Source organism: Amaranthus tricolor, chromosome 15 (assembly GCF_026212465.1).
Source record: "Amaranthus tricolor cultivar Red isolate AtriRed21 chromosome 15, ASM2621246v1, whole genome shotgun sequence".
In the NCBI taxonomy this organism is placed as follows: Eukaryota; Viridiplantae; Streptophyta; class Magnoliopsida; order Caryophyllales; family Amaranthaceae; genus Amaranthus; species Amaranthus tricolor.
Genome location: NC_080061.1, coordinates 15,109,667 through 15,136,581, shown reverse-complemented (window position 1 = coordinate 15,136,581; position 26,915 = coordinate 15,109,667). Strand labels below are relative to the sequence as shown.

The 26,915-nt window shown below is 33.4% G+C and overlaps 1 protein-coding gene across 13 annotated transcripts; it reads right to left on the bottom strand.

The window, feature by feature from the left end:
- Positions 1-758: 758 nt before the first annotated feature.
- On the bottom strand, positions 759-26,560 carry LOC130800828 (uncharacterized protein At4g18490). 13 transcript variants are annotated; one of them, XM_057664520.1, is made up of 18 exons: positions 20,125-20,271; positions 19,372-19,623; positions 16,951-17,044; positions 15,322-15,442; positions 9,809-9,932; positions 9,029-9,220; positions 7,934-8,884; positions 7,041-7,205; positions 6,580-6,720; positions 5,416-5,580; positions 5,156-5,290; positions 4,126-4,311; positions 3,864-4,047; positions 3,723-3,784; positions 3,601-3,637; positions 3,309-3,485; positions 1,806-1,916; positions 760-1,688 (listed from the first exon to the last, which is right to left on the bottom strand). In XM_057664520.1, exons 5-18 carry the CDS (start codon positions 9,865-9,867, stop codon positions 1,626-1,628), a joined length of 2,628 nt encoding a protein of 875 aa, XP_057520503.1. In that variant the 5' UTR covers positions 9,868-9,932; positions 15,322-15,442; positions 16,951-17,044; positions 19,372-19,623; positions 20,125-20,271; the 3' UTR covers positions 760-1,625. The 13 variants fall into 13 exon arrangements, with proteins under 13 accessions (XP_057520501.1, XP_057520504.1, XP_057520505.1 ...); XM_057664512.1 differs by lacking the exon at positions 15,322-15,442 and adding an exon at positions 26,398-26,560 and having other exon boundaries at positions 761-1,688; positions 20,125-20,189; XM_057664516.1 differs by lacking the exon at positions 15,322-15,442 and having other exon boundaries at positions 4,126-4,308; positions 5,156-5,281.
- Between the last annotated feature and the right edge of the window lie 355 nt (positions 26,561-26,915).

Sequence of the window (26,915 nt, the reverse complement as noted above, 5' to 3'; positions counted from 1 at the left end):
CTACCAGGGAACTACTTGTTTTAGTGGCGATGGAAGATTTGGAGTTACATTAATTGCATGTAAAGACAACGTTTCTTCATGGTGAATTGAAAAAAAAAATTAATGAAGCAACTAGAAGGTTTTGAGGTCGTCAATAAGGAAGGGTGTGTTTGTCGTTTGAAGAAATCATTTTATGGGTTAAAGTAATGACCAAGGTCATAGTATAAAAGGTTTGATTCTTTTATGGTCACACATGATTTCACAAGAAGTTCTTATGGTAGTTGTATTTATCATAAGAAACTTGATAAAGCTTTTTTATTATATTTGCTCTTATATGTTGATGATATGCTAGTTGCAAGTGATAATTTGTTTGAGGCGGAGAAATTTAAAGAGTTGCTTCAAGTGAATTTGATATGAAAAATCTTGGTAAAGCCAAGAAGATACTTTGGATGGAAATCATGAGAGTTAGGACTAAGGGTGTCTTGTCCTTAGTCAAAGGAGGTATATTGAGAAGGTTGTGCAACGATTCTCCATGGGTGATGCTAAAAGTATGTCCAATCCTTTTTCTTCTCATTTCAAGTTATACAAGAAGTTGTGTCCACATACATATGAAAAGGAAGAACAAATCATAAGAATTCATTACACTTTCGCTGTAAGTAGTGTTATGTTTGCTATGGTATGTTCTAGGCACAATATTGCTAATGCCATTAGTTTGGTGAGTAGATACATGTCTAATCCGAGGAAGGGACATTGATAAGTGTTGAAGTGATTGTTAAGGTATTTGAAGGGCTCTTCAAATGTGTGTCTCATGTATGAGAGATAATTTAAGCGGGCTAACCGAGTTTTGTAACTCAGACTATGGAGGTGATTTGGATGCTAGAAAGTCTACTTCGGGGTTTGTCTTTACTAAGGGCGGGTCGACACTGAGTTGGAATCATCGGTCCCAAATGTGGTCGCCATGTATACAACCGAAGCAGAGCACATAGCCATTGCCGAATCATTCAAAAAGGCAAAATGGTTCAAAGGTCTAGTTAGTGAGATGTGCAACAAGGTGTGTTTGGAAAGTGTTTATTGTGATAGTCAAAGTGCAATTCATTTGGCAAGAAATCTAAATACATTTCATAGAAGGTTCAAACACATAAATATCAAGCACAACTTTATCCGAGATAAGGTTGAGCACAAAAGAGTGAATTTGGTGAAGATTGATACCAAAGATAACCCGATCGACATGAAGACAAAGTCATTGCCCACCAATAAGTTCACATTGTGTTTGGACTTGGTTGGTTTAGTTCCTTGTTTGATGTGATGCCCATTGGGGCATGTTTGGTGAGTAAGTTAATTTTAAATAGTATTTATGCTTGTTAGGAGTGTGTTGGAGAATGTTATATTGATTCGTATGATTTATAGAGCAAGGACGTTGGCTATACAATTCTACAATAGTTCTATTCAAGTAAAAACGCACCAAAACCATAATATCATATATGATTTCAAGTTCAGAAAACTAAATGTAACACCTTCAAAATAAGGGTATCAAAAAAACAATACTACAATATTGGTGCCATCCCTTCTGAAAATTACGGTTTCCAGATATTATGACAATGCAGTTTCTGCGGCCACCTAGAATGTGATCAGTGTGAATTTTTGATTTATGCTTCGATTTCCAGCTCCTTGAAGGTCAACCTGGAAGCAAATTTTTGAACTGCGCGAATGTGTGGATTGTCAAGGGTTACAATTGTTTCTACAATGCTTCAGCATAGTTCACACTCATAAAATCAAAGAAATGAATTGTAAATGATAAGAGGACTAAAACTGTAAAGAGAGGATATTTTTTCTTCATAGACGGGATGGTTCAGCATCAAAAGATTATTGTTGTTAACAAGAGCTCGGACTAGTAACTCCTTGGCTTCTTCATGTTTCCTCTTCAACATGTTGCAAATCTGAAAAAATGAAAAAAACTTGATATTTATCTCTCAATTTCACAAAAGTAGATGAAAAAAATAATGCAAACTACGAAGCAAGTTCACATGTTATGAGAGAAGATAGAAAGACATTCTTATCATGGACTTTAATGGGTAAGCAAATAGATACTGATTCGGACTTGTAAAATTGATAGTACATTAAGTGTCATAGTTGTTCTTTTACATATACCACCACATAAGTAAGCATTGATAAATCATACAAGATCAAGTACACAATTTCATGCATCCGTCTTTAATTAATCTGTGTGTAACAATTATATATATTAACTGCACCATATTGGAGAGCCTGGTACTGAGAAGGAGAAAAAAGAGCTCCCAGTGACGGAGAAATGTGTCTTTCTAAACCACAAAAGACACAAGACTAGACATGCATGCTGACTATCTTGGAAACAGAGAAAAAACAAACAAAATATAGCAACGTGTGGCTGCGTGCATATTAAACTTCAAAAATGTTGATAAGAATAATTCCAATTATGGTTGATTTTCCCATAATGATCCCAATCATGAAAGGAAGAAAACAATAAATGAAGCAAAATAAACAAAATCCAAAATTAAAATTACTCATTAAAACAAGTTTTTGGGTCAGTTGAGATCATTTGAGAATAGACCCCATATAGTTCGGAATAATCTTGTCAATTTTCCCATAATTTCAAGCACCCATATCATTTCTTAGAGTGTGTGGATAAAGAAAAAGGAAATGAAGGGAGGGGAAGGTGAGGAGGAGCAGGGGGGAAGAAAGAAAAATAAAGATAAGTTCCCTTCAAAACTCTCCAATACAGGAAAGTTGTTTTATCATAAAAATAAGAAGAATGTCATTTCTCCAACTCCCTCCCCTCCTCTTTCGCTATCCAAAAGGAGGAAAAACCAATCCCTCATTTCCCTCCCCCTCCTTCCCTCCGTTTCCCTCAATCCAAACACAACAATAGAAATAACACATGCTTCAAGCAACAATGAAAACTTGCAGCGAATATGTTGAAATGGGCTTGAGTTTAATCTCAGTCGTATTGAATTTAATGTTGAGTCCGACTAAGACATAACGTGAGACTGCAGTATGTTTGGATGAGGAAGATGGGTGAGAAACCTATTTTTCTCTGGTTTGGATATGGAATAGTGAATGAAAAAGCAAAGTAAATACAGAGGTCTAATTCTCATCCCATCTAACAAGTCAAAACCATCCATTATCTTGAAGATTTAGAAGGAAAATGCAAACTCGTTCCTTTAGTTTTCTTTAGAACCCTAAATTCACCTTCCCTCTCTTACCCATCCCCTCTCTATTCTCAAGAATTGTAAACAGAACTCTTCCTATTCTCTTTTAGAGGTCATGTTTGATTGATTTCAGTAAGTACTTACATTGTCAAGCTCATTGGCACATGCCTCAGCCTTTTGGACATTTGCATCATTCTCGACCATTAAACTGAACTGCAGAGCCTCTATTTTTGCCTCTTGATCAAAATCAAACTTAGGGGTCATGCATTCTGTTGTGACATTCTTTCTGTTTCCTTCCAAGAGGTTTTCTTGTGTTTGAGCCTATACACATGGTAAGCTAAATATTGTAAGATAACTTATGACATGACGTATGTTATCGTCATTTCCCATTAACAACTACAAATAAAAGATTGAAGCAGAATGTGTAGCACGTTACCCCATCATTAAGTTTTCCGGATGAAACTGTAGACAATCTGCACGTTGAAGCAAATTAAAACTAAATCCCGAAAGGTATTTTTGATGTTATTATAAGATACACCTACTTGCAGTATCAAGCACCTGTTTTCACTGGGTGAGACGCGTTTTGTCTTGTGAAGATATGCTTGATCCATATCACCAGCCTGCTCATTGAGGATAAAAGTTACTAAGAATGACTTAGTAATGTTATACGTCTTGAGATGACATGATTGTGGAAAGAACCTCAGATAGCTTGCGTTTCAAAGAGGGAGTTAACAATGTTTGTTTCTTGGGAAAAACTGGAGAGGCTATTTTGATACACGATTGGAGTCTTGTGCTTCTATCAAAATTTCCCACATTAACATTTTCTTGCACTCTGGCACCTATTGGATGTTTGTCTGTAATGGTATTTCTAAGGGGAGAGAAACTAATTAAGAAAATTAATCAGCAGAGCCAGTGAGCATATTAGAAAATACATCCAGAAGAAAGATAGTGATTGACATACCTAGTCAATTTCAAACTAGGAAGAGCAGACATTTTCTTGTCAATCTTTTGGGATGAAATTTTATTTCTTAAACCAATATCTGATTTCTGAATTGTGATGCTCGAAACCTTGTCTTTCACTTTTTCTAGCCCCTGGTTACCAACTTTAGTTCCCTGATTTAGTGGGATTGATAAAATCTCGGACCTGCTGAAAATTTAAACATGTTAAATGAATATGAGCAAAAACAAAAGATACTCCACAAGTTATGACCATATGTGGAGCTGTTCAACAGTTGCCAACACTTTTGCTCAGATGGAATGATGGAATGCACCCAACATGAATAACTGTCGCCAACTCAAGAAATTAAGAAAACTAGCACTAGGCCTCACTATCACATCCGGTTCCTCTATGTACCAGTATATACAGTCGAAGAAGGAAGCGTCTTAGAGGCACAGGAAAGGATGACTAATGGAACATCACTGAAATAAAACTCGAGCTTAAAAATGTAAGTTGCACATAAAAAAGTATGAACTAAAGATAAACACCATGACAAATAAGAGTGAGTTCATTGAAAATATGCCCTGCTTAATACATAATACTCCTTAGAACATAAGTTTCTCACTACTCAGGGCATAGAAATTGAGAAGCCTCAAGTGGATACAATATCACAAGAGATGAGAATGTAGTTATGTAGTAGACAAAGCAAGTAATTCTGCAGATAATCAAATTATATCAAGTGAAACCTCTACTCTGGAATCGATGGTGTAACACTAACACTAAGTCTTACCAAGAAGATTTGACACTGTTGATCGTCTTCGCACATTCAAGTGAAGAAAGACCATTCATTGCTGCTTTTTTGTTATCTGACTTTGTGTCAATGCTCACCACATTCACCACATTTTTGTAATCTAAATTTTATTAATATTAATTTTTTAAGTATAATTTTTAATTATGCTTAATTAGAGATATTTAGGATTGAATTAGTGCATTAGATAGTGTAAAAACCAAATGGGACAACTGGTGTGAATTGGAAAGAGTATAATAAAATTACCTCCCAGTGGTATGAGTAGAAGCCTTTGTCTCACTTTTCTCCAAAATTGGATCTTGTTTGATCAAATCTTTACATGAACTTGAACTGTCATCTAATTTCTTTTGATTACATTTACTGCTGCCATTACTGTTATAACTTGAAAAAAGTTAACAAAATTATTTTAGAATATCAAAGTAGGTAGAGAATTAAACAAATTCTTTTCAAAGAAAAAATAGATTTTAAAAAAGTATTTTTCTTATATTAATGTGATTTGCTTTTACCTTTTGTCTAAAGAACCTATATGTGTTGAGCCTTCTACATAATCTTCAAAAGCCAAAAACTCTGTCCTACCACCACCATTTCTGGGCTCTATGACAGAAAACTTTGAGTTCATATCTCCTGGAACCTTGTTCTTAGGTAGCATTGTTTTTGTAGCATTGGGCCCACTGAAAATGATTATATGAAGTTTAAGATAAGGATAAAAGATGCTCTCACAAACAAAAAACATTACAGCAGATCACTCTAATCTAACAAAGTTAGCCTCCGATAGTCCACCCCAGCTAGTCCTGCATACTTTATTTTGGTAACCCATTGATACAACAATGTCAAAGCCGTAATTCAAAGAATATAAGGTTGACTACTTGGACAAAAACAAATCAACGTGAAAATCATCGGTAACAAAAATTATACTTCATAAGGCTCTATTTAATACTAATTTACAACCACAAAAATCAATTCTAATGGACAATAATCATCTACATATATTCTCCTCTTTCATTCGTTCTTATTTATTGCCAAATAGTCCTCCCAATCTCAAATTGTCATTTCAATATTCACTTTAGTATACCTCATATTCTTCTAATCACTTCCCTTGTCTCAATGATCTATGCCAGACGAATAAAAAATAATTAATTTGTGTTTGGATTTGGAACTAGCCCAATATGCTACAGTAAAATAGTGATCCATGTGGATAGTCATACAGTTGAGAAAAGGGACCTATACTGTAGCCTAGGCAAGGTGAAAAAGCATCCTAGACGGTCTCAGCATGAAGGCGAGAATGAAAAAATATCATGGAACAACTCCCCTTCCCTTTTTTGTTTCGATGACCTTTCTCACCTTTTGGTAGACCTTTGATAATACAGAGATATTCCATATAAATGGAAAATAATCAATTTGGATAAAAAATCGAACAAAATGCTTTTATATAATTGCAATCTATGCTAATAATCATGTCTATTTTAGGCAAGAGTGAAAGAACATCTTAAACAGACTAAGCTTGATGCCAAGAATGAACATATTACCAAAAGCCACATCTTTACTCAATACTTGGTAAGACATGAGTGAAATGTGGTTATGTAGTAGGGAATGCAAGTAATTCATCGGGAATCAGATTATATCAAGTAAAACATCTACTCAGGAATTAATAATGTAAAAGTAAGTCTTACCCAGAAGATTTGACATTCTTGACCATCTTCTCACATTCAAGTGAAGTGAGACCATTCATTGCTGCTTTTCTTCTATCTGGCATAATGTTAATACCCTCCTCATTCCTGTTTTTCCCATTTACCCGGTCATTGTTATACCTACTGCTCAAAATGTTCAATGCGTAAGAATATAGTTCTAGCAGAACCGAACTATGCAATTAACTTAACACATCATTAATGGAATATGTTATATCCTATAATCACTTCACAATGGTACTTGTAGAAGCATTTGTTTCACTTTTCTCCAAAACTGGATCTTGTCAAATCAATTCTTTCATGAACTTGGACTGTCATCTAATTGCTTTTGATTATGTTTATTGCTTCTATAACTGCTATAACTTACATAGACGTTGAAAAATCATACTAGAATATCAAAGTAGGTAGAGAAGTAAATGATTTCTTTCCAAAGAAAATAGAGATACCTCTTGTCTGAAGAACCTTTATGTATAGAGCCTTCCCTATTATCTTTAAAAGCCGAAAAGTCCGTCCTACCTCCATCATTTTTGGGTTGTATGACAGGATCATTTGAATTCATATCTCCTGGAACTTTGTTCTTAGGTATTGTTATTTTTGCAGCATTGGGTCCACTGGAAGGATTATATACAATTTTTCAGAATGATGAAAGACGTGCTTTTGTAAGAAACTAAAATATTAGAGCAGATTACTATAATGATGTTAGCCTCCCGTAGACAGAACCTTCCCCAGCTAGCTCTCTTGGATCTCTGCCCAGCCCAATTCCTGCAATAAGTTAAGCTGAGTCCAATCTCACTAGTCACCCCACCGCACCCCCTTTTTTCTTTTGTTAAATTAAGTATCCCAGACAAATTGAAAATAATCAATTTGGGTCAAGAAATAGCACAAAATGCTCCAGTATAATAGCAATTCATGCTAATAATCATATAGTTAAATACGAGAACCTTTATTCCAGATAAGAGCAAAAGAGCATCCTACGGACCTAGACAGTCTGAGTATGAAGGCAAGAATGTAGATATCTTGGACCAAACTCCCCCTCGCCCTCCCCCTTTTCTATGACTTCCAAGGACCTTTCTCTCAACTCTCCTTTTAGTAGTGTGTGATAATATAGAAAACATACTAGATGAGTGGAAAATAATCAATTTGGATTTAGAAATAACATAAAATGCTCCAGTAAAAAAGCAGTATATGCTCATAATCATATGGTTAAGCAAGGGACCTCTATTCTAGGCAAAATTCTGAAAGAGGATCCTAACAATCTGAGCATGAAGGCAAGAATGAAGATATCAGTTAGTTTATAAGAAGTATTACAACTATCGCATGAACAACAAAGGTGGATAACCTGCCAAATGATGTTGCAGAAACCTTCAAAGTTGGCTTGTGCGTTTCAACAGTAGATCTGGCAGTAAAGGACAATGCATTTGAGTCGCCAGTTGAAGCAGTATTCCCAACAGTATCTATCGGATGCTTAGCACTAAACAAATCATCACCATCGGCAAGATCATTCTTCTCACTACTAATGTTCATTTTATCCATTGAGCTTTGCAGCAATGACTTGTCTACTATCTGTTTTTCATTCTCCGCTGTTGAAACAACAAATGCTGGAAGTCCTTCAATATGGGACCCACCTGTACATGATATATCATTTTTGTCCCTGACTAGAGAACTAATTTCCAATTTTTCTGAAAGAACATCTTGAATCGAAGCTTCAACCAAGCATATATTTGCAGAAACGTCCATTTGTTTCAAATGGGTACATTGTTGCTTGGAAGTTGTCTCTTCGTTTGACTGCAGTTCATCATCTGTAATCTGGGCAGTCATTGTTCTTTCAGTCTCTGAATAAATGTGCACTTTTGCTGATTCCACGGGAATCTGTGAGCCAATTAATTGCGTGGATTTGTTAACAGGAATCAGATCACTACTTTCTTTTGCTGGGTCATAGTAACTTTGAAGGTCCAGCTTTTGGGTACCCTCAGAAAATTTGTTATCAGATGAATTTGGTGTCTCGTTTTGTTGTACTATATGTGTCGACACCAGTAATTCTTTAGCAGTATTAACAAGGGGAATATCAGAGTTGTCATTACAAACCACTAAATCTTCGGATTTTGAAAATACCGCATTTTCACATACTGCAGGTTCCTCGACTACGGTATCTTTAGTAGTTTCTCTCATATTATTTTCAGCATGTCCAGGAAAGTCTCCACACTCAGAACCATCTTTTTCTATCTTTTTGTCAAAGCTCGCACCCTTCTCTTCTATACTTGAAGGGGCATTTAAGCTGAAGTCATCCAATCTAAATCCATACAGAGAGTTAGTATTAAGAATGACAGCATTGAAACAAAGAATACTCCTATAGTACCCCATTTGATTCTATAATAACTCCTTTCCCAGAACCAAACTGAAATGTATACTGTGGAGAAAGTTCATGACTACTTGCCCATCAAAATCAAAAGAAAAGGTGAACTTTTCACACTTGTCTAGACGATCTCCCTTGGCATAATCCTGTGCTGACTTATCCTTTGACTTTGCAGGTTTTTTTGGAGAACTAGAAAAATCAAGATCTGCCATATCCATCTTGAAAGACGGCATCTTACAAAATGCATCATCAAGAGAAAAATCCATATCTTCCCTGATAAAATTATTACACGAATGCAGACAAATTAATGCACTGTAGGCACAACTATCATCAGAAAGGAAGTAATACAAAAAGTATTGTAATAAGTTTACTTAACACATGTTTATCAAAATTACGGTGTACCAAAGGTGCTGAAACCTGGCTTAAGAAGAGGGGAGGAATACAAGGAATACAAAGGATGACATATTACAATTTACAAGCACCAAAGTACCATACAAGGACAATATAAAAAGTAAATACCAAACAGGTCACTTAGATATGCAATAACAAGCTATGAAACTATGATTACCCCAAGTAGAGTACAATTAGTATTAACTCCTTTGGCATTGTAGATAACCTTAGGTATTCCTTATGGCAGGAAATCAGATTGAGACATACAGTGATTATATGCTGTAAGAGAATTAAATGTGATCCTAATCCTAGTTAAATCATTATGAGAACTGATGTCGGGGATGAAGTGAACCCAAAAGAAACAGAAGCAGCAAGTAGGACTGCAGGAAGCATATCCCAACAATACGCTTGCACATATCATTAATATTGAAAATAACTAAAGTGAATGGAAAGTTATTTCAAAAGACTTACATGCCAAAGTTAAAACCCTTTTTCTTTCCCTTGCTAACTGGCTCGAAGTTGAAGTCCATATCATCTCCATCCGAGGCAGATGTAGACTTCCAAGAAGCAAGGAAGTCTTTAGAGAAGTCCTCATCTGTTTTAATTAGGTTAGATCAAATCAATGCTTTTGCAAAAGTGACAAGACACCAATTTTGTAAGTGTAATAGGACAACTAAAAGAAAAGCCTCTTGAAGTAGTAAAAATGAAAAGTGACAAAGTTTGTACTTTGGAATTTCCGTCAAAGACCATAGCGCAAAATACCGGCTGCATCACCACATTGCCACCACAATGTAAACTTAAACATAAATTAAATAAAATTTTTAACGTTTTTCTAATTAATTATTTATTATTTATTCATTAATTTTAATTTTTTAATTGTTAAATAACCATAAAATTAATTCTTATATGCTAAAATGTTGTTTAAACTTAAAATAAACATAAATCGCATAATAGGAAAATTTGTTGTGCTTAATTGATCTCTGATCAAAGATGTGGAATCAGTCAACCCTATGGCCTATAACTGCGTACCTATCTTCATGCTAAGTTTGAAAATTCTAAGTATGTTTTGTTTAGGTTTTTATATTATTGTTGTTTGCTGGAAACTAACGTTAGGCAGGTAGTTATAATATGCTTAAGTTATTCGAAATTCAAATAAAACTTTTGATCATACACTATAAGATATTGTTGTTATATTTGAATTTTGAATCAACATCAAGATGCATTTTTAAGTTGAATTTGATGTTGGACTAAATGCTTCATTCGTGGATTTTCTACATCAATCTAAAAGGGTGAGACGAATTTCTTGTGCAATTTAAAGGCAAAACTTCATCCCACTAGCCATCCTCTCTTCCTTACATCTTACTTATTAGGTTCAAAAAGTTATTATTGTATTAAGTAACATGTGTCATAAGAAAAGCCGCATGTAAGGAACCTTATTCACGGATTGTTTTTGTTTGAGTGTTTTGGGTTTTATCTTTCATTAAAAGGGAATTCTTAGATTGTTCTACAAGGGAAGAACGGGGTGTGTGTAGTAGATAATAAGATCTTCAAGTAGTGATCTAAGGTTCCAAGAATTAATAAAAGGGGATTGAATCCTACGGTTAAGAGAACCGTAGGTGGGGAGTAGGCTATTTGTAGCTAAGCCTCGATAAAAATTTGTTATCTTTCGTCTAAGTTTCATTTCGTTCTTTATTATTCCGTAACACATAAACCTTAAATAAACATTGTACTGAAAGTGATTGCAGAGTCTTGAAACGTATTTCAAAAGAAATTTCAAAATGAGCAAATTATCTATTTACCCTATCTCTGGAGAATATTAAGTCTCTTATTCGAACCTTCAATTGGCATCAGAGCATGGATTCAACAGGAGAAGATCTTTTTGCTTAAGGTCGCTCAATCACAAGGCCTCAACTCTTTTGTGGTATAAATTTTTCACATTAGAAAACCCTAATGCAATGTTTGTGATTGATAAGGACATGAAACTTTGGGAAATCATCAAGAATGGTCCTAAGGTCCCTATGAAGAAAGATGCAGACAAGCGAAGCTATAATCAAACACATTTGGAAGCCATCTCAAAGAATTTCCGTCTTATGAATCAATTGTGTTGTGCTCTCAATGGAATCGAGTTCAATAGAATCTCCTCTTGTGTGACTGCTAAAGAGATATGAGATAAGTTACTTGTTACTTAGAACTCCATTGCTTTAGTTTAGACAAGATACTACACACCTCCGAGTGAGTAGCCTATATTGGATGAAACCTCGTAAATACTTCATGTTTATTGTTTACATTTTAAATCCTTCAAACATTGTCAATTCATTGAAACTGTTATTTGTTCATCAAGGTACTTCATAAACTTTGTGTTTATTGTTTACATTTTAAATCCTTCAAACATAGTCAATCCATTGAAACTGTTATTTGTTCATCAAGGTACTTCATACCTTCGATCTTGGTGATATTAGAGTTTGAGTAATGAACTTAGACTCTAATCTAGCTCTCCTTTCAATTGGTATCAGAGCCAAGTCGTTACGTTGATTTAGGAGTCATTTGTTGGTGGAACATGTCTACAATGAAACTAGATATAGAGAAGTTTGATAGGAATGCAAACTTTGGCTTATGGCAAGTCAAGATTAAAGCCATTTTGATCCAAAATGGTGTGCAAAAGGCAATAGATCGTGTGGAGAAAATGCCCCTAGGCATGACTACAACGAGATGGGAAGAGATTTATAAAAAGGCACTATCGGCATTTCAACTATGTCTTTCAACGAAGTGCTAAGAGAGGTTGTTAAGGAGACCACAACCAAGGGGATATGGGAGAAATTGGAGCCATTCTACATGGCCAAGAGTGTCACCAATAGACTACTCTTGAAGAGTAGACCCTATAATTTACGCTTGGAGGAAGGTAACCATTGAAACCTCATATTGGTGAGTTTTACTCAATTGTCATGGATTTGCAAAATATTAAGATAAAGCTAGATGATAAAGACTTGGCTATTTATTTGCTTGTTCACTACCTCTATCTTACCAGCATTTTAGAAAGACTCTACTTTATGGTACAGAAAAATGGAATAGTGATGATGTGAAAAATTCCTTAACACAAAGGAATTTCATTGATTCACAATTGTCACACAGAGCACCGGGTGGCTTGAGTGATGGTTTGTTTGTGAGGGGAAGGTCTTTTGAGAAAAGATCCACTAGTGGAAGTGGGAACAAAGGTAAGAGAAGGTCGAAATTTAGGGGCCTATCAAAAATAAGACTTGCAACTATGTAAGCCCAAAGGCCACATCAAGAAATATTGTTGGAAGTGGAAAAAGAAAAATTGTAGAGAAGAAGGCTCGAGAGACGGAACTAGCAATGCCGATGCTAATTACGTTAATGATAATGATGATGGTGGTGTCCTAGTAGCCACACATGGGTACAACGGTGGAGATGAGTGGATTCTTGACTCGGATTATTCATTCCATATGACACCCAACAAAAGTTTCATCCTTACATATGAGTATAGATGGGGAAAACGTGACGATAGGAAACAAGACAACATTTTAAGTGGTCGGTTTAGGAGTGTACAAATGAGGATGTTTGATGGAATGGTCAGAACATTGTCCAATGTGAGGCATGTTCCAGGTTTGAGAAAGAATCTTATCTTCTTGGGTACTCTTGATAAAATCGGGTGTAGAATCACTTGTGAAGATGGACTTATGAAGGTTGCTAAAGGGTCACTAGTTGTGATGAAGGGGAAGATGAATGCGAGTTTCTATGCTCTTTAAGGTTCAACTATCTCCGTCTCGGCGAATGTTTCCACAAACACAATGTCCGATCATGATAAAAAAACTTTAGCATTTAAGACTTGGTCACATGGGTGAAAGAGGTATGTATGAACTTTCTAGACATGGTCTATTTGATGGCAAGAAGTTTGGGAATCTTGGATTTTGTGAACAATGTATTTATGGGAAACAGAAGAGAGTGAATTTCAAACTGGCCATACACAACACCAAGGGAATTCTTCACTATATTCATTCCGATTTGTGGGGGCCTTCAAGAAAGCCCTCACTTGGTGGTATACCTTTTAACATTCATTGATGATTTACAAGAAAAATTTGGTGTTACTTCATAAACATAAAATGAAGCATTTGTTGTTTTCTTGGAGTGGAAAAAAATAATAGAGAAAAGAACCGGTAGAAGCATCAAAATCCTTACAAACCGATAATAATCTTGAATTTGTTGACGGGAAATTTCTTTAATATTGTGCTCAGGAAGGTATTGTGCAGCATAGAACTTGTGCGGGAAGGCCACAACAAAATGGTGTTGCGATGCGAAGCGGATGAATAAAACATTGTTAGAGAGGACACGGTGCATGCTAAACTTAGCAAAATTAGGGAAGCATTTTTTGGCCGAAGCAGTGGCTACGGCATGTTATTTGATCAACTACTCACCTCATATCGCCTTGACATTTAAGTCACCACAAGAAGTGTGATACAACACTCCGATAAATTATTCTAGTCTTAGAGTCTTTGGTTGTCCGGCTTATAATCATGTAAAAGATGAAAAGTTAGAACCTAGGGCTAGAAAATGCATTATTGTGAGATATGAAGTGGGTGTAAAGGGGTATAGAGTGTGGTGAAAAAAGTGAAAAAGAATATTACTTCTAGAGATGTTATATTTGATGAAAAAAGCATTTTAGTCTCTAGTGTAGAAAATCCCTTGAAAAACGATTTTGTAATTCCCATTGATGCACAAGAGGAGATTCAACCCCCAATAATGAAGAAGAAAAATATGATGATAATGTTCAAGAAAGAACTTCTCCTTTGTCCACTACAAGGCAAAAGAGGAAGATTGTGGCTCCAAAGAGGTACATTAAAGAGTGAGATAATGTTGCATATGCTCTCAACATTGCTAGTGAATTCAAAGGGTTGAATGAACCAAGTACATACAAGAACGCATGGCCTCAAATGACTCGAGCAAGTGATTGATAACCATGAAGCAAGAGATGGAGTCTCTTGCCAAGAATGAAACTTGGAATATCGTTGAAGCACCAAAGAAAAAGAAAATGTTGGGTGCAAATGGATATTCAAGAGTAAGGAGGGTCCTTCTAATGGTGTAGCCCACATCTATAAAACTCGAGTAGTTGCTAAGGAATTCTCTCAAATTGAAGGTGTTGATTTTGAAGAGGTATTATTACCGGTAGTGAAGCACTCTTCTATAAGGGTGAAATGAAAGCCTCAAAGAGGTTCAACAATGAAAAACAAATGAAAATATAATGCAAAGATGAACACAAGTGTTTATGAGGTATCTTGGATACCTCACCCTCAAATGTAGTTTATTATATTGAATTCAACAATTACAAGTATAATAAACATCTCCTTATCTTGAGAACAATTCTCTCAAGATCACAAAATGCTAAAACAATGAAGAACACTCTCAAGTTTCAATCAAAGTAATAGCTCTCTCTCAATGTGTGTTTGTGGTACTTTGTTCTATGAATAATGCTCCCTTTTATAGAGGAAGGAAAGCATCACTCTTAGAACCACACTCAATGCACCATCAAAACACAATTAACACCCTACAATTAACATACATTGATCTTAGCAATGAAACACCCTCTTAATGCATACTCCCTCCACACCAATATAATTGTCACATTTCCTTATTTGGCAAAACCATATTAATTGTCACATTTCTATTTTTGTCAGTCTTTTTTTTACCTAAATATCCTTAGTTCACACAAGTAATTACGAATATACCCTCATATACCTTACTTACCCAACTACCCTTCACTACTTACCCTTCACTAATTACCCTTCACTACTTACCCAACTACCACCTTTTTCATGGACCCCACACCACTCTTAAAATCTGTGCCCAAGCAAATGGGACATTTATATTGGTGTGGAGAGAGTATTAAACATCAACAATAAACCTAATAAACATAGAAATAATGCCCACAATTATTCCTAGATTAATTGCCCCACAATACACCCTTTCAATACCTTAAACCGGGCATTAAATAGTCCAAAATAGCATCCTAGGCGCAAGGCTTCTTCATGGGTGATGCTAAAAGGTGTGTCTACTCCTCTTTCCTCTCATTTGAAATTTTCCAAAAAGTTGTGCCTACAAACAAAGGAGAAAGAAGAGCAAATGGTAAGAGCTAATGGTAGTGTTATGTATGTTATGGTATGTTCTAGGCCCAACATTGCTCATGCAGTAAGTTTGGTGAGTAGATATTTGTCTAATTCAGGTAAGGGACATTGGGAGGCACTAAAGTGGTTGTTAAGGTATTTCAAAGGTACTTCTACTGTTTGTCTCATGAATGGGTACGATTCAAGTGGGCTAACCGGGTTTTGTGACTCAAATTATGGTGGTCATTTGTATGCTAGAAAGTCTACTTCGGGATTAGACCTTACATTGGGCGGATCAGCGGTGAGTTGGCATTGCCACTTTAAGATGTGATTGCTCTTTCAACTACCGAAGCGGATTACATAGTCGTTGTCGAATCATTCAAAGAAGCAAAATGTCTCAAAGGTCTAGTTGGTGAGATGTGCAACAAGGTGGGTTCGGTAAGTGTTTATTGTGATAGTCAAAGTGCAATTCATTTGGCTAAAATTTAAGATACATTTCATACAAGGTCCTAACACATTGGTATTAAATATAACTTTATCTTGATATGAAGTTGAGCATAAAATAGTGGGTATAGTAGAGATTGATACTAAGAAAACCCAGCCGACATGATAACAAAACCATTGGCTGCCAACAAGTTAACTTTGTGTGTGGAATTGGTTGGTTTAGCTCCTTGATGCGATGCCCTTTGGGACATGTTTGGTGTTTAAGTTGAATCTATGTATTGTTAATGGTTGTAAGATGAAGTGAATTGGAGAACGTTTTGACTCAGGCAAACTCAAGTCAAGGTTGAGTTTGTTAGAGTCATTGTGACTTGAGTGCACCATTATGTGTTTCATAATAGTGTGCATTATGATGTGCATTGATATGTGCATTATGATGTGCATTGATATGTGCATTAAGATGGATAGGTTAAGTGTGGAGTTAAAGTGGTGCTTAAGAGATTGTTTAAGTGCATGAATCAATTCTTGAAGTTATGAAGATATTGAAGTCTGACTTAAGCATATGAATTATGGAGCATGATGAATGAGATTAATGAGGAAGTGCAAGAGTCATCTGGTACTGTACGTGGTGCTCGAACAAGGCATCCAAAGGAAGCAAAGTGTCTTAGACAAGCAACAAGATCAAAATGTTCTAGAAGGTGAAATAAGCATGTGCCCGAACGAGCAAAATTCTGCTCGAACGAGCAACTTGTGAGCTGCCGTCGGTGAAGGCTCGACGAGCACAAGGTTCCCTAGAACGAGCTATGTTGACAGCAAGCGTAGGATTCTGTTTCTTATTGTTTCATATGCTTGTTTGTATTTTAATCCCTTGAAATATTGTCAATTCATTGAAACTGTTATTTGTTTATCAAGGTACTTCATACCTTTGATCTTTGTTATATTATAGTTTGAGTATTCAACTTAGACTCTAATCTAGCTCTCCATTCACAAACAATAATGATTCTCCTATACACTAAAGTCACGTATACAAAATGATTATAAGATCACAGATTAGAATACCTAGTAGTGACATTTTTGTTATTGCTTCTCCGGTTGAAGAATTACCCTTTGACGAATCTGCCATTTTGATTATAGCACTAGTTGACTCTTTGCTCTACATGATTGAATATTTTACATTTAAGGTTAGTCAACAGAAAAAACATATAGGAGCAAATAACAAAAAGATAAAAAAGAGTGGAACAGTGATCAAGAATTTAAATGATAGATGGCTGGCAGACTAAGACTAGGTCCACAACTCTACACAGACCCAAACCACAGTTAACCTGAGTTTGATTGCATCAAAATGAAGAAACAACTTGTATTGAAGGTACGTAATATCAAAATAATGTGTCTCACAATCCTTATTTGAACTGAATATCTCACAATTCCTTAAAATTGATGTAACTTGGTAGTTAGGGAGTTTAACTTAGATAAAATATATTCAATTATAGTTTGTCAAGAATTTTGAAGATGTGATAATGGAGAAACAAACCCTCATAAAAGAGGAGTGGTGAGCCATTTAAAAATAGAATAGAGGTACAATAAAAGCAATTTGATATGGGACGTGCAAATGAGTTGGCCAAATCCTTTATCTACATAAATGTGGGACTACTCATATAGTCATATATGCACAACAAGGTGCTAAGATCATATTGACTAAACATGAAATATAGATTTATACCCACATCTAAATCAAATCGTCATTCAAAGTTGAATTATCTTATTTCTTGTCTTGTTGATTAGTGACCCATTTAAAAGTACTTTAAAGATTCTACACAAAAATTATTTGGATGTGGGAGATAAAACCCTAAGGAAAATGAGTTGGTTACAGTCCTATATATACTTTATAGTGGAAGAAATCATATGCGAACAACAAGGTACTTAGATCAAATTAGCTGACCATAAACCTTCAATTTAAGCCCACATCTATATTTAACATCATTCAAAGTTGAAGTATCTTATAGAATTTCTAAGTAAATGACAGAGGGAGTACATAATACTTTTTGTGATCTTTCGTAAGTGCCCTTGAAGGTTCAAAACTTAAACTTCTAAACAGGAACAAAAAAAAAAGTTTTTATTGTTGCATTTGGCAATCATAACTCACGAATAATATGTTGCATGGATAACTCATGTAGAGACAGGTGACCAGATAATATGAACCAACAATGATAAGAAAGAAAGGAAGCTCAATATAATAAGACTTCCTACAAATAAACCTAGCTTTCAATCTCATATTGTCCTAACCCCTCAAAACTAGGATAAAGACGTGATTTACTGAAAGACTCTTTATGATATTGCTTAATTCAACATGCGGCATATTGGAAAAAAAACTACCGCGAATAATATAACATTTCGTTTTTCCTACAATAATACCAACTTTTGATTAACCATGAATAACACCAACTTAAGGGGGTCTTTCAGAACAATACCAACTTTAGTTTATTAACTAATTTACCTACTTTTTTGTCATATAATATCCTATAGTTTGACTTTAAACATATTAGGGATATTCTAGGAAAACCCCCTAAGTTGGTATTATTCATGGTTAATCAAAAGTTGGTATTACTGTAGGGAAATAAGTAAAAGGTTGTATTATTCCTAGTAATTTTTCCTATTTGAAAATGTAATCATGAACCAATACCATATATAATGCAAAATATCGACGCATAACAATATGTCAATATCATGAACGCAAAAGAACGTAATGTAAAGATTTTTGAGCAAGCAACGACTGAAATATAGGTCAAATCAACAACGGAAGCCTCATCGTAAAAGTTGTTTAACAGTTGTAGTGACTGTGACGAAAACCATATTTTTCACTATGATACCACCTTATAAAAGGTGGCAATGTTTTCATAAATAATATAAAAAAAAAACTATATTTAACCGTTAATTCCTAAGGGAGGGAATAGCTTTTAATTAATTTTAGATTCTTTCACCTAGAGATAATGATTTGAACATCATTATTATTAACATTCAAGCACACTTACTTTCAAATGCCTACTAATTACCAATTAACGAATTGATATAATTTATCACAATAACCATTCAAGATTGAATTTAAGGTATCTGTGCACCTCTCAACTAGCAAATATATAGCATCTCCTGCATCAATATCACCATCTCCATCATTGATGCACAATTTAAGTCCAGAAAAATCAATCAAGTTTTCTTGCATAATTCAAGTTGATGAAGACATTTAAATTTAGGCTTTATCCTGTTAGAATAAAAATCATTCTCTTACTCCTGTCCTATCAACACCAAAGCTATAAGCGACACCACTAATAATAACAACCCAAGCTAATTGTAATCTGATATTCAAATATGACTCTTAACTTCAACTATTCTTATCACACTGCACAAAAAACCTTGTCTTTTAAAATCAAAATCAACAAAAAAATTTCCAAATCAAAAACAAAAATCAACACAAAATAAAATTACCTGTGTATGCTTTGACTTTTAGCGAAGCTTTGGCAAATTGAGAAAATGCCAGAAAGATGATTCGTCACCACCAGAACCTCAGCGCTGATCTTCTCAGCAGAAGTCGAAACCCTAACTACACTAATTACGCGTCTTCACTGGAAATTTCGAAGTTTCTAGAAGAAAGCGCCTTAAGAGTTGAGTATTAGCAGAATTCACCTCCTATTGTAAAATGAATTTGATTGGCTGAATCCAGCTTCACTATTTCAACGTCTGCAAAACATAAATTGATTTTAACTTTTGAGGAATTAGCAGAATTGACTGCTGATTAAAAATAAGCTTAATTCACTAAATTGAGCTCAGACTCAAAGTCTGCGGAACTTAAAATTGGTCATAGATTAATCGAGGAATCAACACAATCCACCGGCGATTGTCAAATGAGTTGATTTCACTGAATTCAGCTAAATAAATTCAAGTCTGCAGAACTTAAATTCATCTCCAGTTGTAAAATCAGTTTAATTCACTCAATTGAGCCTAACAATTCAATGTCTGTGAAACTAAAATTGATCCTAAATTAGTTGAGAATTAGCAGAATTCACTTTCCATTGTAGAATCAGTTTAATTCGTTGATTTGAGATTCACAAATTTGAAGTCTGCTGAACAAAATTGTTAAAAAAAAAAATTTTTTAATATAAAAGAAGAGAGAGAATCAAAACTTATGAAAGAGATCGGAATAAAGAGCAGCATTAAAGAGAGAGAGTGAAGAAGACATACCTGCTGAAGTTGGTAGACGCCATTGTTGTTGGGACTTGGGAGAAAAAATGAAGATCAACATAAATCTGTGAAAATAGATATTTAAAGCAAGATAAAGGCGGAAAAGGCAGTGTATTCACAAATTGTACGTTTTCCTTTTTTTTGAATATTCACAAATTGCACTTGACACCGTGTCGTTTAGAGAAAGTTTAAAGAAGATAAGCTTTATAGTCAAAAGAAGTAAGTTCTCTTCGTTATTACTATTAGCTAACAATGAAAACATCGATCAAATGAAATCAAGCCTTTGTTCCCTCTTAGTAACGGCTAACAAAAATTTGACCTTATTTGATCAGATTTCTTTTATTTACTATTACTAAAATTGAACAAAATTTTTACTATTTCAGCTGGTCTTGGACGAGACGGCCTCATAATGAGACTGTCAATTAGGGTCGGCCCAATTCGCGCATGTAACAACTTGGGCATTTTTTTTCATTTTCTGAGCATTTTTCAATTTTGATTTTAAAGGTATCAATTTTGACCTTAAAAGTATCAATTTTCAAAATTGATACCTCTAAGGTCAAAATTAATAAATGCCCAAAAAATTAAAATGTTGTTACTCACGCGTGAAATGGGTCATTCCACACTTCGTCTCAACTTGCGATGGTCTCGTACAAGTTTTTGTGTTACTATTTCTGACTTTTTCTTATGGTTTTTGGTCAAACTAGTCGTGAAGTGATCAAGATGAATGTTCAACAAATGCTCTATAATTACATTTCCTTATAGCTTATTTCATTCCATCCAAATTCATTCAAACTATCAACATAATGTTTTAAAGCTAAGGTATTTTTTATAACTTATGCTGATTGTTTAATGTTATTATTGAATTTAGGAAAAAATATAAGAAACTACTTAATGTATAGGTCTATTTGCGCAAAAACTACCTTATGTGTTTTTTTCTTTTGCAAAACACTACCCAATGTGATGTATTTTTTTGCAAATAAATATCACTCACCAAAAAACGTTAATTGATCGTTAAGTTTGAGGGTTTGACCAATTTGAGATATTAAGTTGTGTATGTAGCAGTGTCTCATTTGTCCTCGTATTTTTAAATAATTAAAAATGAAAACACATAAATTATCAAAAAAAAAAAAAAGATATTTAACGTTATTTTTACTCATCATAATGATCTTTTTTCAAAAAAAACGGACGACGCAATTATCCTTATGGGAAAACTCTTTCGAAAATCTAACAGACACAAGTACTTATCCGCCTATTTCCTAACACGTAAACCGAAAAAATATTTAACGTCATTTTTACCCATAATAACGATAATTTTTCGAAAAATAAATGTCGCAATTATCCTTATGGAGTAATTCTTTTAGATATCTAGTCGAAAAAAATACTTATTCACCTAGATTTTGACATGTAAACCAAAATAAATATTTGTTTCGATCGTATTTTCGAAAAAGTTACCCCGTAAGGATAATTGCAAAGTTCATTTTTTGAAAAAATATCATTATAATGGGTAAAAATTATGTTGAATATCTATTTCGTTTTACCTATCGGAAAATAGGCGAATAAGTACTAATTTCGACCAGACTTTTGAAAGAGTTACCCCATAACTGTAATTGCGACGCTCTTTTTTTGAAAAGTCATTATTATTATGGGTAAAAATGACGTTAAATATCTTTTTCGATTTGCTTGTCGGGATATAGGTGAATAAGTAATTATTTCGATCGGATTTTCAAATGAGTTACCCCATAAAGTTAATCACGACGGCCATTTTTTGAAAAATATTGTTATGATGGGTAAAAAATGTAGAAAAAAGTAAAAGAAAATGAAAAATGAGTAGATGAATTTTTTTTGTTTATCTTTTTTTATAACTAAAAATTGATTTAACCAGCCAAAACTTGACATGTGCTATTTCATTTTAATTTATCTTTTTATTTCGGTTAAACCTTTAAATTTAACGGTCAGCTAACCTTTTTTCATTAAGTGATAGTCATTTGCAAAGAAATATATCACATTAAAGCACTCTAATTGGTGTTCAAAAAAATTTCCTCACAAATCTCTCTCTACACTTACCCTCTCATCCAAATCAGATTTTCATGTGAAAATTTTTTACATAAAATATATATTCCATCAATGAGAAAACAAAAAACTTTTCTCACCACTTTTTAAATACTAATTTATGTAGAATTGAAAAAAATAAAAAATTTAAAGCATATTAAAATATAGCATAATAGGTGTCTAATTATATAGCATAAAATTGTATGACCAATAGTATATTTATATATAATTTTAATTTATGTATAAATAAAAAAACCTATTTAAAAACTAAAAAATGTTGTTTGGACATATGTCAAGTTTTTATATGTTGGGTGAAGGCGTGAAGCCGGTGAACAAAGATGTTTAATGTTTTTTAAAAATTTCCCACACAAGTATTTTTTTGTTAGGAACATTTGGGAATTTTTTTTTGGTTTTCACCTTTGACATACAATTTTACCCAAAAAAATTTTTACTCAAACAAAAAATCCCCATTATTGGGATAATTCTTAGAGTTTTTTGCAAAACAAAATACATATGGTAGTTTTTTTTCAAATAGACCTATATATTAGGTAGTTTCTTATAATTTTTCCTTGAATTTAAGTTGATTATTTTTCTAAGTAATGTCATTATGTTATTTCATTAGTATATGTCAAAACTTCATTCAATGAAAGAGCATTATCATTGTGGTCATGAAATTGAATACGGTCGTGATTGGAACGATGTTGATCCTGATCGTCAATATGTTGTCTGTTCACTTTTTCATGAACTATTGGGATGTACAGTGGCGGACTCAGTAGTAATAAAGAACTAGAAAATGGCAATAAACCAGTTGGTATAGGCGCTTTTACCATCTCAACCTAGATGTTCCAGGTTCGAAACTCGTGTGCTCCTTAACAATAAATTTTTTGGCTTTAAAATTTACTGTTTTTCCAATTATGCCATAAATTTCTTAGAGGACTTAATAGGCTTTCAATTCCCAAGAATTCTTTCAATATTGAATGTCGCAACATTGTGCATATGATCATTTGGCAACAATTTGATAATTTTATAATTGAAAATATGTTATGCTTTAACCAAAAAAATTATGACAACTTCCACGTGGTAACTCTGAGGTTTTGAATTTTCCACGTGGTAATATAAACTTTTAAAAAAATCTACGCAGTAACCCTGAGGTTTACCAAATTGTTCCACCATAACCTTTTTACACTAAAATGTTAGTAAACGTTAATTTCGAAGCTTTAAGGTTGTTGTACGCCTATTTATATGACTCACCATTTCAAATGCCATCAGTTTCAACCTTTTTCTCCAAAACATAAACCTTAATTCTACCATCTTTCATCCAAATCATATTCTTTCCCCTAAATCCAAAGATGGTAAAGTTAAGGTTTATGTTTTGGGGGAAAAGATTGAAATTAATAGCATTTGACATGATGAGTCGCATAAATAGGTGTACAACAGCCTTAAAGCTTCGAAATTAACGTTTGCTAACATTTTATGTGGAAAAAGGTCACGATGGAACAATTTGGTACACCTCAGAGTTACAGCATGGATTTTTTTGAAAGTTTTGGTTACCACGTGGAAAACCCAAAACCTTAGGGTTACCCACATGAAATTTCCCAAATATTATTAGGAAATCAGTTTGTACTTTAGTATGATGTAATTTTTTTAAAAGGGTCTTAATTAATATTTTGCATAAAGCCCCTAAAAGTTTTGGATTAAGTATGTCGACCTTAATGATAAGTTAGATAGTATTTACACAACAAGATATTTGATGAGTTTTTAAGTGATTAAATTTTATTTTATTTTATTTTGATTGTGATCTGTTTTAAAATTTTTCATCATTGTACACCGCTTTTAACATATGAAAACTCAATATGGACAATTGACTTGATTAACAAGTTGTCTGACGTAATTTTTTTTTTTTGCTTAAATGATTGACATAACTTTTTTATTTTTGTTTTTTTCTGGATCTACCACTGGACTGTACCTAATGTAATGCATTGCGTCAATGGGTCCAAGGGCATTATCGACATTTTGTATTTAATTAGTCTTTGTATTTTGTAATTAGAATAGTTGTTATCTTTTAGTTGTCTTTTGGGGCTTAGTCTATATAGAGCCACCCTTGTAATAATTGATTAGCTTTTGATTAATTGAATAAATAGAAGTGTCCTTTAAGGAGTTAGTGGGCAAACTAAAGTGTCCATTCATCTAGTTTCGGTAACAGGTCCAACTGATCTGTTACAAATGTTTTCAGAGCACCCAATGGCAAAAAGAAATTATTATTAAGCTTGATAAAGGGAATAAGGAGCTTAAAAATGAGATACATAATTTGAAAAGAAAAGCAATTGATAAGGCACATAGGAAGGAAGAGACTGAGAGAATATTAAAAAAGTTTCAAAGCAATCTTAGGCTCTAATGGTTTAATTTCATGAATGAACTATGTATTTGTAATCATTATTATTGAAATTATTTTGAATTTTCGGCATCATTTTCCCTAATTTATGAATCCTTTTTGTTTGATTAACATTATCGTAAGCTATTACTAGTCATTATAGGCTAATGTATTTTCCAGGCGGGATTATTCATCGCCAAAATTCAAGCATTCATTAGTCAAAAGAATGCATAAGTTAGATTGTTGTCTTTACTCAACAGTTCTACTAAACAACTTCTTTATTTGAGCATTATCTATAGCACGATTAAAGTTACTAAGCAAATAACGTAAGCATAACTTACAATAAGGCATAAGGAGGTTGCCATTCCGGCTCCTCCATAGTCGCTAAAATTCCCGCATGTTTTTCAGAAATAATACATAAACACAATAACACATCTTCTGTGTGACATGCTTACGAATACAAGCTATAAAATAAGACCATGCAATTATGCATTCCTTCTCTCGCAAAGCAAATGCAAGTGGAAAGATTCTCTTATCACTATCTTGGGCAATCGTAGTCAATAAGGTATGATGATACTTACCATAAAAGTGTGTGTCGTCAATGGCGATAAAAGGTTTTGTAACACCCCCATAATTAGATCTAATTTTCAAAAAATGCTTTTATCGAAAAAGATAAGCCGAAACCTACTCATTTGAGTGTTACTGCCACATATATTTCTAAGAAAATAAATCTAAGGATAAATGACTAAGAAATAACTTATAGAATTAAATGAACTAAAAAGTCTTACAACTTAGGAAAATTTTAAACTCAATCTATGTCCATAAATTAAACTTAAACAACTGAAAGTAAAGTTCAAACTGACACATGACTATAATAAAACTAATTTTCTAGGTGATCCTCACTCCACGATACTCACTCAATCAATAACTTGCAAAATAATAATGCAAGAAAACAAAGGAAAAAACTCCTAAAATCAGGAAATTGAATAATTTCAATTCTATCTCATAAAACAGTTAAGTTTAAAACAATTGAGGAAAAATAATACTCCCTCCTCACCAATATAATTGTCACATTTCCTTATTTGGCAAAACCATATCAATTGTCACATTTTTATGTTTGTCAGTTTTTTTTTACCTAAATATCCTTAGTTCACACAAGTAATTACGAATATAACCCTATATACCTTACTTACCCAACTACCCTTCACTACTTACCCTTCACTAATTACCCTTCACTAATTACCCTTCACTACCTACCCAACTACCACATTTTTAATGGACCTCACACCACTCTTAATATCCGTGCCCAAGCAAATGAGACATTTATATTGGTGTGGAGGGAGTACTATATAGTTGAGCTAAAAATCAATTTGTGAAAACAATATAATATCACATGAACCAATTAATTAATTTGATATTTAACAATGACAAACACTGTAACATCCGTTTTTATAAAAAAAAATAAAAATAAAAATAATAATAATAATAATAAATATAGTAATAATAATTCTATAAAAAAAAAAAACAAATTTCAGAAATTAAAAAAAAAAAAAAAAAAAAACTCCCTATTAACAAATAACTTTTCACTTCTCCCTCTAAATCTTATAACTAACCTTACTTACCTATTATATATTAAACCAATTACCTTTAATTCATTCACATTATTACTCACACTTCCTTTTTCTCCTACAAACTACTTCCTCCATCCTCTAATTACTTAAAATTTAATCAAGAAAAGACAAGATTTTGATATTAAAGGTATGTAATTTCATCTCTTTATAATATTGTTCTACCAATTTCAATCCAAATTACACATTTTGTATTTGCTAAAAAAAAAATAAATTATTTCTGACCTTAATTTTCCGGCGATACGACAGTCATCGGGATACCATCGGCGTGCGACGGCGGCCACCGAAGCCACCGCTGACCGGCACCTTCTCCTTCTTCCTTCTCCCTTTCTCCTTCTCTCTCTTCTTTCCTCCCTCTTCTTTCTTTCTGCGTGATACTGTGGGTTTTACCCATTTTATTTCTTTTTTTTTATTATTATTATTCCTTCAACCTTATTATACTTATTATAAAATATTATTTATTTTCTTTTTCTTTTAACTTTATTATGTTAACTTTTGTCCTTTTCTTTTAAAAATCATTTATAATACTCTTAATATTTATAACTAAATTTTGAAACTACCTTTTTGAATAAATTATATAAATATATATATATATATATATATATATATATATATATATATATATATATATATATATATATATATATATATATATATATATATATATATATATATATATATATATATATAAAGAGTCTTCTAATTTATTTATTTCGATGGGTTGATCGGGGTATTAAATTGAG